The sequence below is a fragment of the Podarcis liolepis genome (assembly GCF_965112155.1).
Source record: "Podarcis liolepis genome assembly, chromosome: 10".
In the NCBI taxonomy this organism is placed as follows: Eukaryota; Metazoa; Chordata; class Lepidosauria; order Squamata; family Lacertidae; genus Podarcis; species Podarcis liolepis.
The window spans coordinates 57,387,960-57,401,685 of NC_139562.1; the positions used below are offsets into that span (position 1 = coordinate 57,387,960).

Genomic DNA, 13,726 nt, shown 5'->3' on the forward strand with positions numbered 1-13,726 from the left:
TTCAAAAACTTCAGCAAAAAAAAAACCCCAGCATCAACACACAACCAAGTCATCTTAAACTTGTCAAATATCTGGCACAGGTAGGTCTCACTGGGACGAATATTTGACAACCAAGGAGTTACAACTGAAAAGGCCCTCTTCCCTTATCACCACCTTCTAAATCTCTCTCTGAGGGAGCACACAGAGGAAGACCCCAGTTAACACCTTGTTTCTTCTGGAAAAATGTGGTCTGAGGCCTTGTCATTCACCCTGTCACTCAAGTGACATTCCATTCTTCCCAGTGCATGGAATAGGTCGGGCCAGTTAAAAGTCCGAAATGTTAAAGGATTCTTTCATAGAGGCAGCTGGGGAAAACAGGGTATAATGTGCCCACTTGGGCATAGCACTGAGAAGGAAGGATTGGTTTGTCTGATTTACTTGCCTCTGCCTTCCCCTTTATGGTGCCGCCTTCAGCCAACGTAGCCACACCATGTCAGGAGAGGCTGCTGCTTGCAGCTTACTAAGCCTAAATAAGTTTCAAGTTTTTCTCAGCCAATGGCAGAAGTTTGATGTCCCTCTGCCATAAAATGTAAGCCTGTGAATCCTTTTAAGTACAGGAGACAGACACAAGAAGAAAGGAAAGAACTGTGCTCTCAACATTTTAGACAACAATAATTTCCATTGAACTATGAATCATTATAAATGACCTTACTGGAGCCTGGTCTAATGCAAAAAACCCCCACAACAACAAACAAACCAGGCAAGAAGAACCATGTGTTATTTATTTCTGAGGGATACTTGTGTGAACTTTTATGCTGAAACATTTATGCGCTGCTGCTGCCAAGTTTAGTACAATAAAATTACATGACGGCTGTTTAGAATACCAAATGGAAAATACTGAAGATAGAGAGCTCAAGTTACTTAATTCTTAATGATTTTTTTTCTCTGTAATCTAAGGAAGAGTTTTTCTAAAGAGTACTTACTTATAAGTAAGTATCACTGAAATCAATAATACACTTGTATTTGTTCATGAAAGAAACTCTGTGTAAACTAAAATTGTAGGAGTTTCACAACCAATCACGGAATTGCCTAGGATTATTCCTGATGAAACATTTTCTCATATGCCTCATTCTGATCTTAAAGGAGAAAAAGATTGAGGGCAATATGTGAAAATTTCTCCTATTTAAAATAACTAGATAATTGGAACTATTAATTCCTGCCTTTCAAGCATTTTGAGACATTGCCTGAAAAAACAGCAACCTATAATTAAAGGGTATAGTTTTACACACACACATACAAAAAAAAAACCATGTTCAAAAGACTGAAACTATGAAGCAGAAGTAATTACAAGGCAAACAGCTGTATAGATGATTCTGAATACAAAGCAACGTTTTAAGATCAACTGAGGGCAACCAACTAAGTGTTGGGGAAATTCTTCCCACATAAACAGCTTACCATTTTCTGACTGCCACCATAACTTGAGACGGTTTGGAGCAAAGGTAGTGACCACATTTTCAATACGATGGCTGTCAGGATTGAGTGTCTCATGGAATGGGTCCCGTGAAGAGCAGGTGAAACACTTTTTATCCTCCTGAAACAAACAAGACAGATCAATCTTGCAGAAGTCCCTAAATACCACCAACCACCCAATTCACAACTATGCTGCACTTATCCTTACAGTCAACAGCAGCACATGAAAGGGAGGGGCAGCAGTACTCCTCTTCTGACTTGAATACGACGCCTTATTCAAAGACAGAGGGTAACTTTGGCCATTTTTCATCTTGTCTTGTATTTGTTTAACCAGAGCTTGTGTTTTGTATGGGCAAGACTTCCATTTTTGGAAATCCCCATCTTGCCTTTTGACATGCTCTTGGATTTTTTGGAACCTTTCCTAATCGATGGTATTAATTCTATCTGAGCTTCTCTTACTAGGGTTTTAATGAACCTGCAAGTTTCCTGAATATATTTTATCATTCTAACTCTTGCTTCTGACTTTCTTTTGATCTCATTTCTGCTTTTGAAATCAAACGTTGGAACTCTCTGGGGATTTTGTCACTGACATATATGTTGCATTTGATAGCATTGTGGTCACGTCTCAAAATCCATCTGACAACACTTGCACCAGATCCTGAGCACCATTCAGAATAAAGTCTAGGGTCACATCAAAGGAAGGCTTCACATTAAGTTCAACTTGCTGGGGGCTCAAAATGGTTATAAAAAAATATTTATAGCATATTTATCTGAGCTATTTGCATGCAACTCCTGCAAGCATTTCTGGAAACAGGCATTCAGTCGACCCAACATATTTGTCTTTTATTGTTCTCTTATCTCACTTCTGCTACTGTCTGAGCCTGATGCTAGGATATGCATCGGACTAAAGATAAATACCCTTGCATGCCTCTGTCTTTTACATGGACAGTCACTATGCTCTAGCACAATGGATGGTTGCTTCATACTATTGTACTTATCTGTGCCTTTAACTTGGGGGAGGGGTGATGGAGGAGCAATCTCTGAATGTCTTGTTCAGCATCACTGAGTCACTTGAGAGACTCCAGGGATTGATTGCTTTGAAGGTAGGTTGGGGAGGGATCCAAAAGCCACAAGATGTGACTGCCTTTATTAGGGTCTAGCAAAAACACCATAAAGTTATGAGAGAGTTTTTGAACAGAACAGAACAGAATGTTAATTAAAAAGGGGGTAGAGGAGGGCAGAGGAAAAGGTGGGCATGTCGTTGGCCCAAATTTTGTAGCTTCTAATAGTCAAAGAAGAACTGCAGGATAAGTTGGATATATGTCTTTAGATTAGCCTCACCAGGTGCAAGACAGATCACAGGAGGCACTCTAAGGGCTATCAAGATAAAGAAAAGATAATGGGTTGTTTCCCCAGTTTCGAAAATATAAAATCCAGTAGTTACTTGGTTCAGTCTGCCATGCTTATTAGAACACATGGGTCTCTTGGAAGGCAAAGGGATTGTTCACATGTACAGTGGTACCTTGGGTTACATACACTTCAGGTTACATACGCTTCAGGTTACAGACTCCGCTAACCCAGAAACAGTGCTTCAGGTTAAGAACTTTGCTTCAGGATGAGAACAGAAATCGTGCTCCGGTGGTGTGGCGGCAGCAGGAGGCCCCATTAGCGAAAGTGGTGCTTCAGGTTAAGAACAGTTTCAGGTTAAGTACGGACCTCCGGAACGAATTAAATACTTAACCCGAGGTACCACTGTAATGCTAAACTGTGGTTTAGTGCAGGGGCCGTCAACATGCTGACTTCCAGGTGTTGTGGATAACAACTCCCATCTTCCTTGACCATTGGCCGTGCTGCTTACTGAGGCTGTTGTAGGAGTTTGAGACCAAAATATCTGAAGGGCAGCCTGTTGGCTACCTGGCTGGCTTAGCACTACACTGATGAGCCTCAGTGATTTGAAGCAAAACGCCTGGCTCCTTCCTGCTGAGATTGTTATCCGTTTTGGTTTCTTTAAATCTTGGCTTAGCATCCCGGTTTAAAACAAAATATGGCTAGTTTAATAAATCAGCTTTATAACACATGGATTGAAGCTGGCTTATCTTGAAATTGATCAGAATTTAAAGCAGAATTTATGCTGCATTCATAGCACTAAGCTGAGATTCAAAGGAACTGAAATGTTCCTTCTCCCAGACGTGTGGGAAGAAGAGAGGGGGAAGGGGGTGAGCTTGGTACTCTGCCACCTTGCCAGAGCTTTAAGGCTTGTCTGCATAGTGGAAAACCATGGTTTAGCTTTACATGTGAATGTACTCAGAGAGCAGAAGTAAAGACAAACATGCTAAGTTGTAGAATAATTGTAGAACAAAGTTGTAGAATAATCTAAATGGTTTGATTGCTTTGAAGTCTGTGTTTGCTTTGAAGTGATTTTACTGGCTCGAGCTTTTTCTGCCTAGCATGAAACTGTCATTTGCAAGATACTGTGCAGTCTAGTCTACCAGAGTGATACTTCATTCCTGGATGCCTTGACATTGTCAGTCTGACTCAGTGTCTCTTACAGAATGACCTAATTGCACATGGTTATAGATCCATAGCAGCATCTTAGAATGTATTTAAAAGTGTATAATTCTGAATAAGCACTACTTTTAAATTTTATTTTATGTCCCACCTTTCTCTCAGTGCATTAGCATAAATTAAAAGAGATACAACTAGAAACACAATAAATCTGAATATTAAAGATATATATTTGGGAAGGAGGCATAAGGCTCTGAAAGGGTCCTAGGGTCCCCCTGTCTCCTTCCCAAAGCCATGCGCCTACTCACCTTTGGGAAGGCAGTGTGAAGACAGGGGGAGGGGCAAATTTTGGCCTTGAACAGGGTGTCATAGTGTCGCCACTGCTGTGCTTCCGATGTGGTGATGGGTCCTGTCCAAATTACTGTCTGCTGGTTTTAGTTATGCGGTGAGACAGATTTTATGATCCAGTTATTCGCTGGAGACTGGAGGGTAATCAGTTTGCATTAATGATTAGCCTCTCCTCTGCAGTTATGTTAGGATGGTTTGGAGGGATTCTCCTGAAGGAACACTGATGTCACTGTCAACAATCGGCTATGGAAACCAATGTGGCATATTGCATTGCAGTGCTGTCAATACAGTATAAATGCCCTAGACAAAAATTTATGGTGAATGCAGGGGCAGCAGCAAAAAGGTATTGATTGGGTAGGAGAACACGTTAGTCTTTTTGTTGACAAACCAGACCCATAAGAATGCATCTGACCCAGTTAGTTTCCTAACTGCACTTCTCTCTATTAAAAGTGATGGGCCAAATGCCATGAGTCTCAACACTGTCATAAACTTATCCAGGTGGTTATAAGAAAACCACTATCCCATCTGATGTTCTCTATCACTAAAATGTGTGAATGTTTTCTAGGATATAGCCTGCATATTTAACTATGTGCATATAATTCTGTATTGAGTGACATTTTTTCCTTGAGTTATCTGCTCTCAAGACAAGTTAATTCCTTTTTTGCTGATTGTGGTACAGTTGCAGTCTGCATTGTGTTGCTCTGTGGTGGCCTAATATCATGTGTGGATGGCAAGGAATTTATAAGCATGACCAATAGCTATAAATCTTAGATTAACGTATTTTCTGTGGGCTGTGCCCCCTGACTAGCTATATTCTGCTGGTGGGAGTGGAATGGCAGAGTGGGTAGACTTGTAGCCAACCTTTGAGGGAGCACCAGATGCCATTATAGTACATTCCAAGGCACAGCTATTTGTGCTATCCAGAAAGTTTGCCTTTTTCTTGCAACATGAACATCTATTTTGCATGGTCACTGTGAAGGTTTTTAAAGTCCCTCATTACTGCAAACTCTTTCTGTCTCGATTATTCCCAATTTCTTTCTTTATCTCACGATAACATGATTCTCATATACTCAGTATTATCCATGTTCTCTTTTCAACCTGAGCGCTCCCTCTTCCCCAGATTGGCTTGTAGGCTTCTAGTATTAAATATAATCACCAATACACCAACTCCCTTTTTGTTTATAACTTCCTCTTACAATTATTGGTTTCTTCAAATAGATATCTTTACTTTCCATATGCTCATTGCCCTGTTCTCACCTGGATAACCAGAAACATTTTCACCATCACCTCTAAGGGTTGAGTCTTCCAAAACTGGATATTGCTTTTCCCCATAATTCATATTTCATATTTCATTTTCTTTTTGACAAAATTTGTTTTCTATCTGAAAAATGTTCTGGGAAAAGACCTTGTTTGCTTAACTGTATTTCCTTAGTCTATATCTACAACCGCACTGAAATTGCTAGAATTTTAGCTATATATCTTTCCAGAGACTGTAAATGAAGGAAGTAGTCTAGACAGCTCTCATATATCATGCTGGGGGTAGTGCAATCAGCAGAATGTTTTTATTAATATATCTGGACACATTACACCACAATCACATAAACCATTAACATTCCTAGTCTATAAACAATTATAGTTTAAGAACAAGTAACTTCAGCTGAAATTTTGCATGTACTTATAATGCATTGGGAATTAAGACCTGCTTAATTGTGACCTGAACTACAGAAGAGAAATTTGACACTGATGCGGAAATGCCACCCCCCCCCCCACAAGTAATGGCTAGTTATAAGAACCATCTTATCAGTATGCAGAATATGAACTATAAATGCTAGTTTGAGGGAAATTAGTAGCCATTAACATCAGTGTGGTCCCAATACTAATCTCAGTGCAAGTAGACAGCACACTCCTATGAATATTTAATCAAGAGTAATCCTAATGTGTTCTATGGGATTTACTCCCTTGCAAGTGCATATAGGAACGCAGCCCGAGTTCTGACCGGTGGTCTTGATCCATAGATAGTGAGATCTATCCATTCAAGGAGGCAATAACTGACTTTCCCAAACAGTAGCTACTCTGTCTGCAGTGCACACTTGGCTTTTAAGTATAAGACTGTTGATGTTGGTGATGGTATTTTGTTTTTTGTTTAACTTTGGGGCATCAAAATATCTTAGGCCACCATTATCCAAATTACTTGAAACACAATTAAAGAATGGGATAGCCCACCCACATCATTTGCTTCTTCCTGATGTGACTTCACTTCAGCACTAAAAAAAGCTGAATCAGAAATGGGGTAACTTCCCATGCAGACATGCCCAGTGACATAGATATTTTGTTAAAACTAAGAGCCTTGGGGTTTATCTGCGTTTTTGGACAGGATTCCCAGAAGTTTGAGCTAAGAATTTTTGTTGGTGTCACAGCTAGGACTGCGGGAAAGAAGGGCTCACGCTCCTAATGATCCTGGGAGAAGGTGGTTTGGTGCATTCAGGGAGCAAAAACAAACAAGAGCAGGAAACAGCAGGACACATGCAACTGTACAAACAAATCTGAGCCAGGGGGATGGTGTCTGCTTCCTCTCAAAGCTCTGGACAGCACCAGATGTTTCTACTTATCTAGAGAGGGTGTGGGGCTGCTTGGTCAGCTAAGGGGGGAGAGAGAGGAAGACCCAGGACTGTTATGATCAATTGCCCTTCAACTACACTCAACCAAATTCCCCTTTGCTCTGAGACAGTCTTCTTCTGCAAAAACTTACCTGGAGGTGGCTCACAATGCAGTATGGTTCAGGCTTTGGAAGCCCACATGTGGACGTGACAGTTAGCTTGTCAGCCCGGCCAATCAGCAAGTCTCCTGTGGCTGGATAGCAGCTCCCCTCCGCACATCCGTAGCTGAATTCTGGTTCCTGAGCTACTACAATGGTCCAAAGGCCTAAAAATGGGAAGGAGAAGCAAGGGCCAGGAGCAGATCAGCATTTGGAAGAGATGTTTCAGTGGTGGATGCCATGATTAGCATCACCTTAAAGGTAAAGGGTCCCCTGACCATTTGGTCCAGTCGTGACAGGCTCTGGGGTTGCAGCGCTCATCTCGCTTTATTGGCCGAGGGAGCTGGCATACAGCTTCTGGGTCATGCGGCCAGCATGACTAAGCCGCTTCTGGCGAACCAGAGCAGCGCATGGAAATGCCGTTTACCTTCCCACCAGAGTGGTACCTATTTATCTACTTGCACTTTGACGTGCTTTTGAACTGCTAGGTTGGCAGGAGTAGGGACCGAGCAACAGGTGCTCACCCTGTTGCGGCGATTCGAACCGCCGACCATCTGATCGGCAAGTCCTAGGCTCTGTGGTTTAACCCACAGCGCCACCCACATCCCTTAAATCAACACATTTCATAAATCAACAAATTTATAAAATTGCCGTCTGGCAATTACCCCGTGTGTAAGCATCACCTTACACACACGGTAATTGCCAGATGGCAATTTCATAAATGTGTTGATGCTAACAATAATAAGGGATAGACACTAAACCCTACGTAGTTGTGCCAAATCATTTTCTTGCTGAAGAATAAGCAATCTCTGTCAATGCTCTTGTGAACTTGCAAGTAAGCAGGCGATAGCCACCGATTCCTGTCCCAGATTAGAATAAAAGGAATCTGGATTCTATGGTTATTTAAGCTGGGCAAGTAGCAAAAAAACCAAACCAGATTTATTGAAAATATAGGGGCCCCTCAGCAGCACAGGACAAATCACACAACTCTGTCTCATTCCTGTCTGGGGAGAGCTGTGGTTTAGGTTTGTTTATTTTTTTCATTTAGGTTGCCACAAATGGGACACCCAGGTGATGAAAGAGAAATCAAAGTGATTCACTTCACAGTGAGGCCTCAGTTGAGTGCACCACTGAAAATACTTCAGAAAGTTATTTGTGCAAGATGCAGTAACTTGTGAAATGCATCTGTGGTGGAGCATCCAGACCACAATTCCTTCCATTTCCCATCCACGACACATGCACGTTACCATAAAAATTAAATAGAAAAGGAGCCCAAACACTTATAGGGGAGAATGGTTATCTACCCACTGAGTTATTTAAACTTAGTACAGGATGAGCAAAAGGTGACAAGCATTTGTTATTAACTACCATTTCCCCCTTCAGTTTAAAGCATTCAGTGATACTGGGGAAAAAGACAGCAGGCACAATTTTACACTGCCTCCCATTTTTTACCTAGAAATAAGAACAAAGAAGGCAGTATGATAGAATACCAGTGTAGAAAAATGGTTACAAAAGGGGCAGCCAACCAGGTGCCCTCTGGATTTGTGGACTACAGTTCCCACCAGGATGATGAGAGTTGTGGTCCAAGCGATCTGGTGGATCCCTTGTTAGCTACCATTGGATTAGTGCGTCAGGCTGGGACCGATGAGACCCCGATTCAAATGAAGCTGACCAGGGTACATCCACATTCAAAGCATTGTTATTATTAATTACTGAATTTATATACCCCCCTATACCCCGAGGTCTCAGGGAGGTTCACAGAACAAAATCAAAATATAAAACCACAAAATATATAATCAAAATAAAAACAACAACCCAATAACCCTCCCCCCTCAAAAAAATAAAAAAAGAATCCCGAGAACTGCTGTTTGTTAAGGGCGCTAAAAATGGCAGTTCTGTGAGAAGATAAACACAAAATTCCCAGGATTCTTTGGGGGAAACCATTACTGTTAAAGTAATATGGCTGGTGTGGATGGGACCAAGGGGCCTTAGGCCAGGGATTCTTTCTTCAATCTCTTGTTTGAAAAATAGAAGGAAGCTTGTATGCTGCCTTGAGCCTTGGATGAACAATGAGATGTACGTGAAATGAATATACTTCTGTGTAAATGTACATAGGGTTCTGTTTTTAGACTGAATCCTAGCCACTGGCGCAGTTGTACCAAGCTTGCACATGCGCAACCCATAAAGGCTGCAGTCCCAATGAGACTAACTTTCGAGAGTCTGTGTGGTTGTTAAAAAAAAACCGAACCAGGACCTGGGTTCAAATCCCCTTTCCGTCATGAATCTCACTTGGTGGCCTTGGCGCAGCCGCCATCTCTCTTCCTAACCTGCCCCACAGGCAACACTTCGCCAGCACTGGGTGTGAGCCAAAGGGGCGCATAAACAGCGCCCTTGAGAGCATGCGCAGGAGGCGAGGTGCTTCAACAAACTCCATTCCCAAAGGAACTTTTGCGAAAAGAAGTTTGGCCATCTTTTGCAACACTGTGCAAGGCCAAAACTTGGTGCCCCCCAAACGGGATGGTCTCCATATTGTGCCCTCTCTGCTCAATGCAGTGTGTGTGTAAAACCGCCTGCACCATCCTGAATAAGAAATCAGAAATATTTGGAGGGCTCCACATTTTTGTCCTCGCTCTGGACACACCATGACCAAAGTCACAGGGTTGTCCTGAGGACGATATGGAGGCCACCTTGGAGGAAGGAGTGGGATAGGAATATGAATATGTTAACTGGAGGGTCGTGAGGCGAAGCGTGCTCCAAAGAGGAGGCCACGTCTGAAGGCTTCGGAGGGAGCCACGAGGCTGAGGGGAACCTGGCTGAGGGGGAACAAGTTCCCGCCAATTTCCCCCTCACGGAGCCGGCGCCATTCCCTCCCCTCCTCGCCCAGCGACGCGGCCGCGACGGAGACTCTCTAGCGGCGGAGAACAAGCGGGCAAGGAAAGCCATATGGCGCCAGGCGACGACTCTTCCCAAATCCACGCCGGGCCGCTTCTCCCTCTGGGGAGCTGAGCACACGCAAACCAGGGGCGGCGGCGGCGGCGAGGAAGAGCGCGAAGAAGGCGGAGCGGAAAGCCAAGGCCTCTTGGCGCTTACCTGGGAGCAAGCACGACGCGGCGGGCCTTGCTTCCGAGTAGACCTGACTAGGAACGCGCTATGGTATGGGGTGGGTGGGTGTGCGCGCGCGCAGGGTTTATGGAGGCTGAAGCGGTTCCAGGGCATCATTTCACTTTGCTAACAGAGGGCTTGAGCAGCAGACAAGGCGGTTGCGTTTCCCCGCGACTCGGGTGTCGCGCCATTCTCACGAGCGCGCCCACGGGCGTCGTCCTCCTTACTGAGTTCAGCGGGGTTTTGGATTCCCAGGCTTCGCGCTTGTCTACACGGCTGCAAGCTAACGAAGCAAGCTGATGCTCAAGGAACGCGACCCAATTTGCTTTCAATGGGGTTTACAGCCTGGGATGTATAGGAATCGCGGCATAAACCGGGTTGGGTTACACACACTCTCCCTTACCGGTTCACAGAATAAAATCAAAATATAAAACCACAAAATGTATAATCAAAATAAAAACAACTGGGGACTTTTCTGCACTCCCCAGACGTGTGGATCTGTCTCTATCAGCGTGTCCGTTGGGGCTGTGGGGATTCTTTTAAAGGTCTGAGTTTGCCTGAATTGTTCACAGGCTACTTTAAAAATCGGTTCTTAGCATCTTTCAGGACGGAGTGGGCTATGAGTCACTGCGAAAATGCAGGCAAAAAAAAATCGTAACATAGTATTGACTTATGTAAAGCGCAGCCCGATGCCCGTTTACTCGGAAGTAAATGTCACTGTGTTCGATGGGACTTGCACCATGAAGAATGCGCACAGGATCGAAGCCTTATACAGTGCCATCCTATGGGAAGTAAGCCCCAGCGCAGGCACACACCCCAAACTCGGCCCTCCAGATGTTTTGGGACTACAATTCCCATCATCCCTAGCTAACAGGACCCGTGGTCAGCGATGATGGGAATTGTAGTCCCAAAACATCTGGAGGGCCGGGTTTGGGGGTGCCTGCCCTAGTGGATTCAATGGGACTTACTCCCAGGTGGGAGTTGGAACTTCAGCCTTACATCCCGAGCCTATTTGCAGCCTCATCCTATGCAGGTTTACGCGGAAGTAAACCCACTTCCGTAAAATGTACTCCCACATCAACGTGCATTCCTACATTGCAGGCGGTTGGACTACATGACCCTTAGGGTCCCTTCCAACTCTCCAACTCTTTGATTGCCAGCCGATCCCACGCGCACTTCCTCGAAAGTAAGTCTGGCTTGCTCCCATGTAAGTGGGCGCAGGATTGCAGCCTTAGGCATGCAAATGCCCCAACTTCCAGCGCATCCTTACAGCTGCAAGGAACTTTCGGAGGAAGCAGCCCGCTTGATCGTTCGTAAGACATGAGTAACATAAAGGCGGATGTAGCTAGAAAACCGGTCTATGCCCGCAATGAGCTTGCAATCTCTAGGGAGAGGAAGGGGAAGAGATAAGGGCAGCGAGAAACGAGAGGAGGGGGGTGATGGTTAAATTGCAACAAGGGAGTTTTCTAAGTTACTTGGGCAAATGCCATCGCTTGCAAAAGTTCGTGCTGCAGCCCCTTTTGTTGCTGCCGCACATCTGAAATTTGTTAAAACGGGATGGTTTGAATGAAAAACAAAAGTTCTGCTCCGGGACTAACAAAGTTCTTCTCAGCTTGGGGAACAGGGAATACACACCGACCGCTTAAAACAAGAAGGCAGTTCATAACAACATTAAACAATAATGTTTAATTACCTAGGAAACAGCAAAGAAGCACCCGGAGAAGCCCCATCTCATTACTTCTGCCAGGAAAGAAAAGAGAACAAAACAGCCACCCGGACTTCACCTTTCTTTCTGCAAAAGGGAGAGGAAAAAGAGTAAGTTGCAGGGTTTTTATCTCCCACAGCAAAGGCAGCAAGGCATGCTGTTTTATCTCCTTACCCTTTTCTGCTCCTTCCTTCCAGCCGGGATGCAAATCTGACACTGGGAGAAAGGAATCTCCGCTTGCCCTAGAGAGAGGGAGGCTCCACTACGCAGGCGCTAGAGGGAGGGTCGGGGAGGCTGCAATCCGGGCAGGGCAACTTTCGGGAGAGCTCCTGCAAAGAGACCCTCGAGGGTTGCACAGGAACTTCTGTCCTTTGTCTCCGCGCCGAAGCACCAGTATGACAGTTGTTTACTTTACAGTCGGGCAAAGAGCTTAGCGCCTTCAGGTTATTTCTGCTGCAAATATTTAGACTCGGGACTTGACTTTGGTATGCTCATCGGTTGCTTCATAGGTTGCTAAAACAGGACCTCCAGAACTCTAGAAGGCAATGTGAGTTTTGGGTTATCAGTTAGCGTTTGGGAGCATGACTTAGGAGGACCAGGTTTCAAATTCCCACTCACTTGGCGCCCCTGGGTCACTTGCTGCTCTCCGCCTAACCTACCTCGCAGGGATGCTGTGACTAAATGAAATACTAGTCACAAAACTTCTGGATTTACTTGGATCAAATATGGTTTTGTATTCCACACCGACTGGGACCTAGAAGCATTTTAAAATGTTAACAATTCCGTCAGAAATTTCCTTAAATGATGCAGTTTCAACCCCTGATTCCCACCCACCCCAAAAAAAACCCCCTCTGTGTTAGTAGTAGTTTACTGAGACAAGTGAAACAAGCTGTTTCCTCTTACCAAATATATGTGAAAGCTATTGATAGACAAAATGTTTTGGGTTCCATGTAAGTCATAGTTGTCTATAGTAACTATCAATGGCAGGGGTGAGTAGATCTACTGGTGAGTAGACCTAGTGGTGATCTACTGGTAGATCTCTGGGTGATTTGAAGTAGACAAGCAAGGATTTTTCACCCTGTTTAACAAAGGCAACAACAAAACAAACCCTTTTCTCAAGTTACATTGGTGATTTGAAGACCAGGCATGGGGAAAATGCATGATGTAACAAAGAGTGTATTTTTGTGTGGAAGAATTGGAAAATTGCTATTCAGTTTAGTTCTGGTACTCAGAACCAGTTTCTAGGCTGAGAATTCTTTAATTCTAAATATTTTGCACCTGGATCTTGTTGGTGGAACTCAGGGTTCTAGTAAAAGGCAATGTTGCTCCTGTAAGGCTGAAGTCTAGCTACCCCCTGAGGTATGTTATAAGTGACAATAACTCACAGCACTAACCTACCCATCTTTACTCAACAGTAAGTCCCACTGAATTCAATGGGACCTACTTCCAGGTGTGTATTGTAGGCTGAGTATACTTATTACCTCCTATGTACTTCATGTCAAGTCTGTAACGAACTGCAGAGTTTTGGGCTCCAATATCATGCCATCCATGTTTTGTTTTGTTTTTTGACATCCAACCTGAAGAAGTTCTGAAGACGGACATTTTAACTGTTCCTTATAAAATATATTTTACTGTTGTTATAGCCATTGGCTAATGCAAATAAAGTTTTATCTCATCTTACCCATCTCTATGTTGTCCTGAAGGTTTGAGTTTTTGAACTTTTCATTCACAATTAGTTTGGACCAAATTGATGATGAAGTAGAGCACCTGTTTCATTGATTGAATGGCTTGGTCTCTGAGGACTATGGGTTGTTGTTTTTTTAAAATCACAGGGTGCTTTGTAGAATTATGTGCAACATTGA

At 43.8% G+C, this 13,726-nt stretch overlaps 1 protein-coding gene and 1 long non-coding RNA gene across 6 annotated transcripts in view; one reads left to right on the forward strand and one right to left on the reverse strand.

The window, feature by feature from the left end:
- LAMB1 (laminin subunit beta 1) overlaps nt 1-12,124 on the reverse strand; it is a 57,067-nt gene extending 44,943 nt beyond the window's left edge. Inside the window, exons 1-4 of one of the 4 annotated variants that reach the window (XM_083463244.1) lie at nt 12,039-12,124; nt 11,853-11,951; nt 7,052-7,224; nt 1,435-1,570 (exon numbers count right to left, since the gene is read on the reverse strand). In XM_083463244.1, the coding sequence (XP_083319370.1) occupies nt 1,435-1,570; nt 7,052-7,224; nt 11,853-11,889 (346 nt within the window). In that variant the 5' untranslated portion in view covers nt 11,890-11,951; nt 12,039-12,124. Of the gene's footprint in view, nt 1-1,434; nt 1,571-7,051; nt 7,225-8,229; nt 8,902-9,168; nt 9,272-10,147; nt 10,263-11,852; nt 11,952-12,038 lie in introns of those variants that run through there. The other 3 variants (XM_083463245.1, XM_083463242.1, XM_083463243.1) reach the window with 3 other exon arrangements.
- LOC310687942 overlaps nt 10,103-13,726 on the forward strand; it is a 234,265-nt gene continuing 230,641 nt past the window's right edge. The window contains exons 1-3 of one of the 2 annotated variants that reach the window (XR_014516662.1): nt 10,103-10,225; nt 11,869-11,974; nt 12,062-13,544. This is a non-coding gene — a long non-coding RNA (uncharacterized lncRNA). Of the gene's footprint in view, nt 10,226-11,856; nt 11,975-12,061; nt 13,545-13,726 lie in introns of those variants that run through there. The other variant, XR_014516663.1, reaches the window with a different exon arrangement.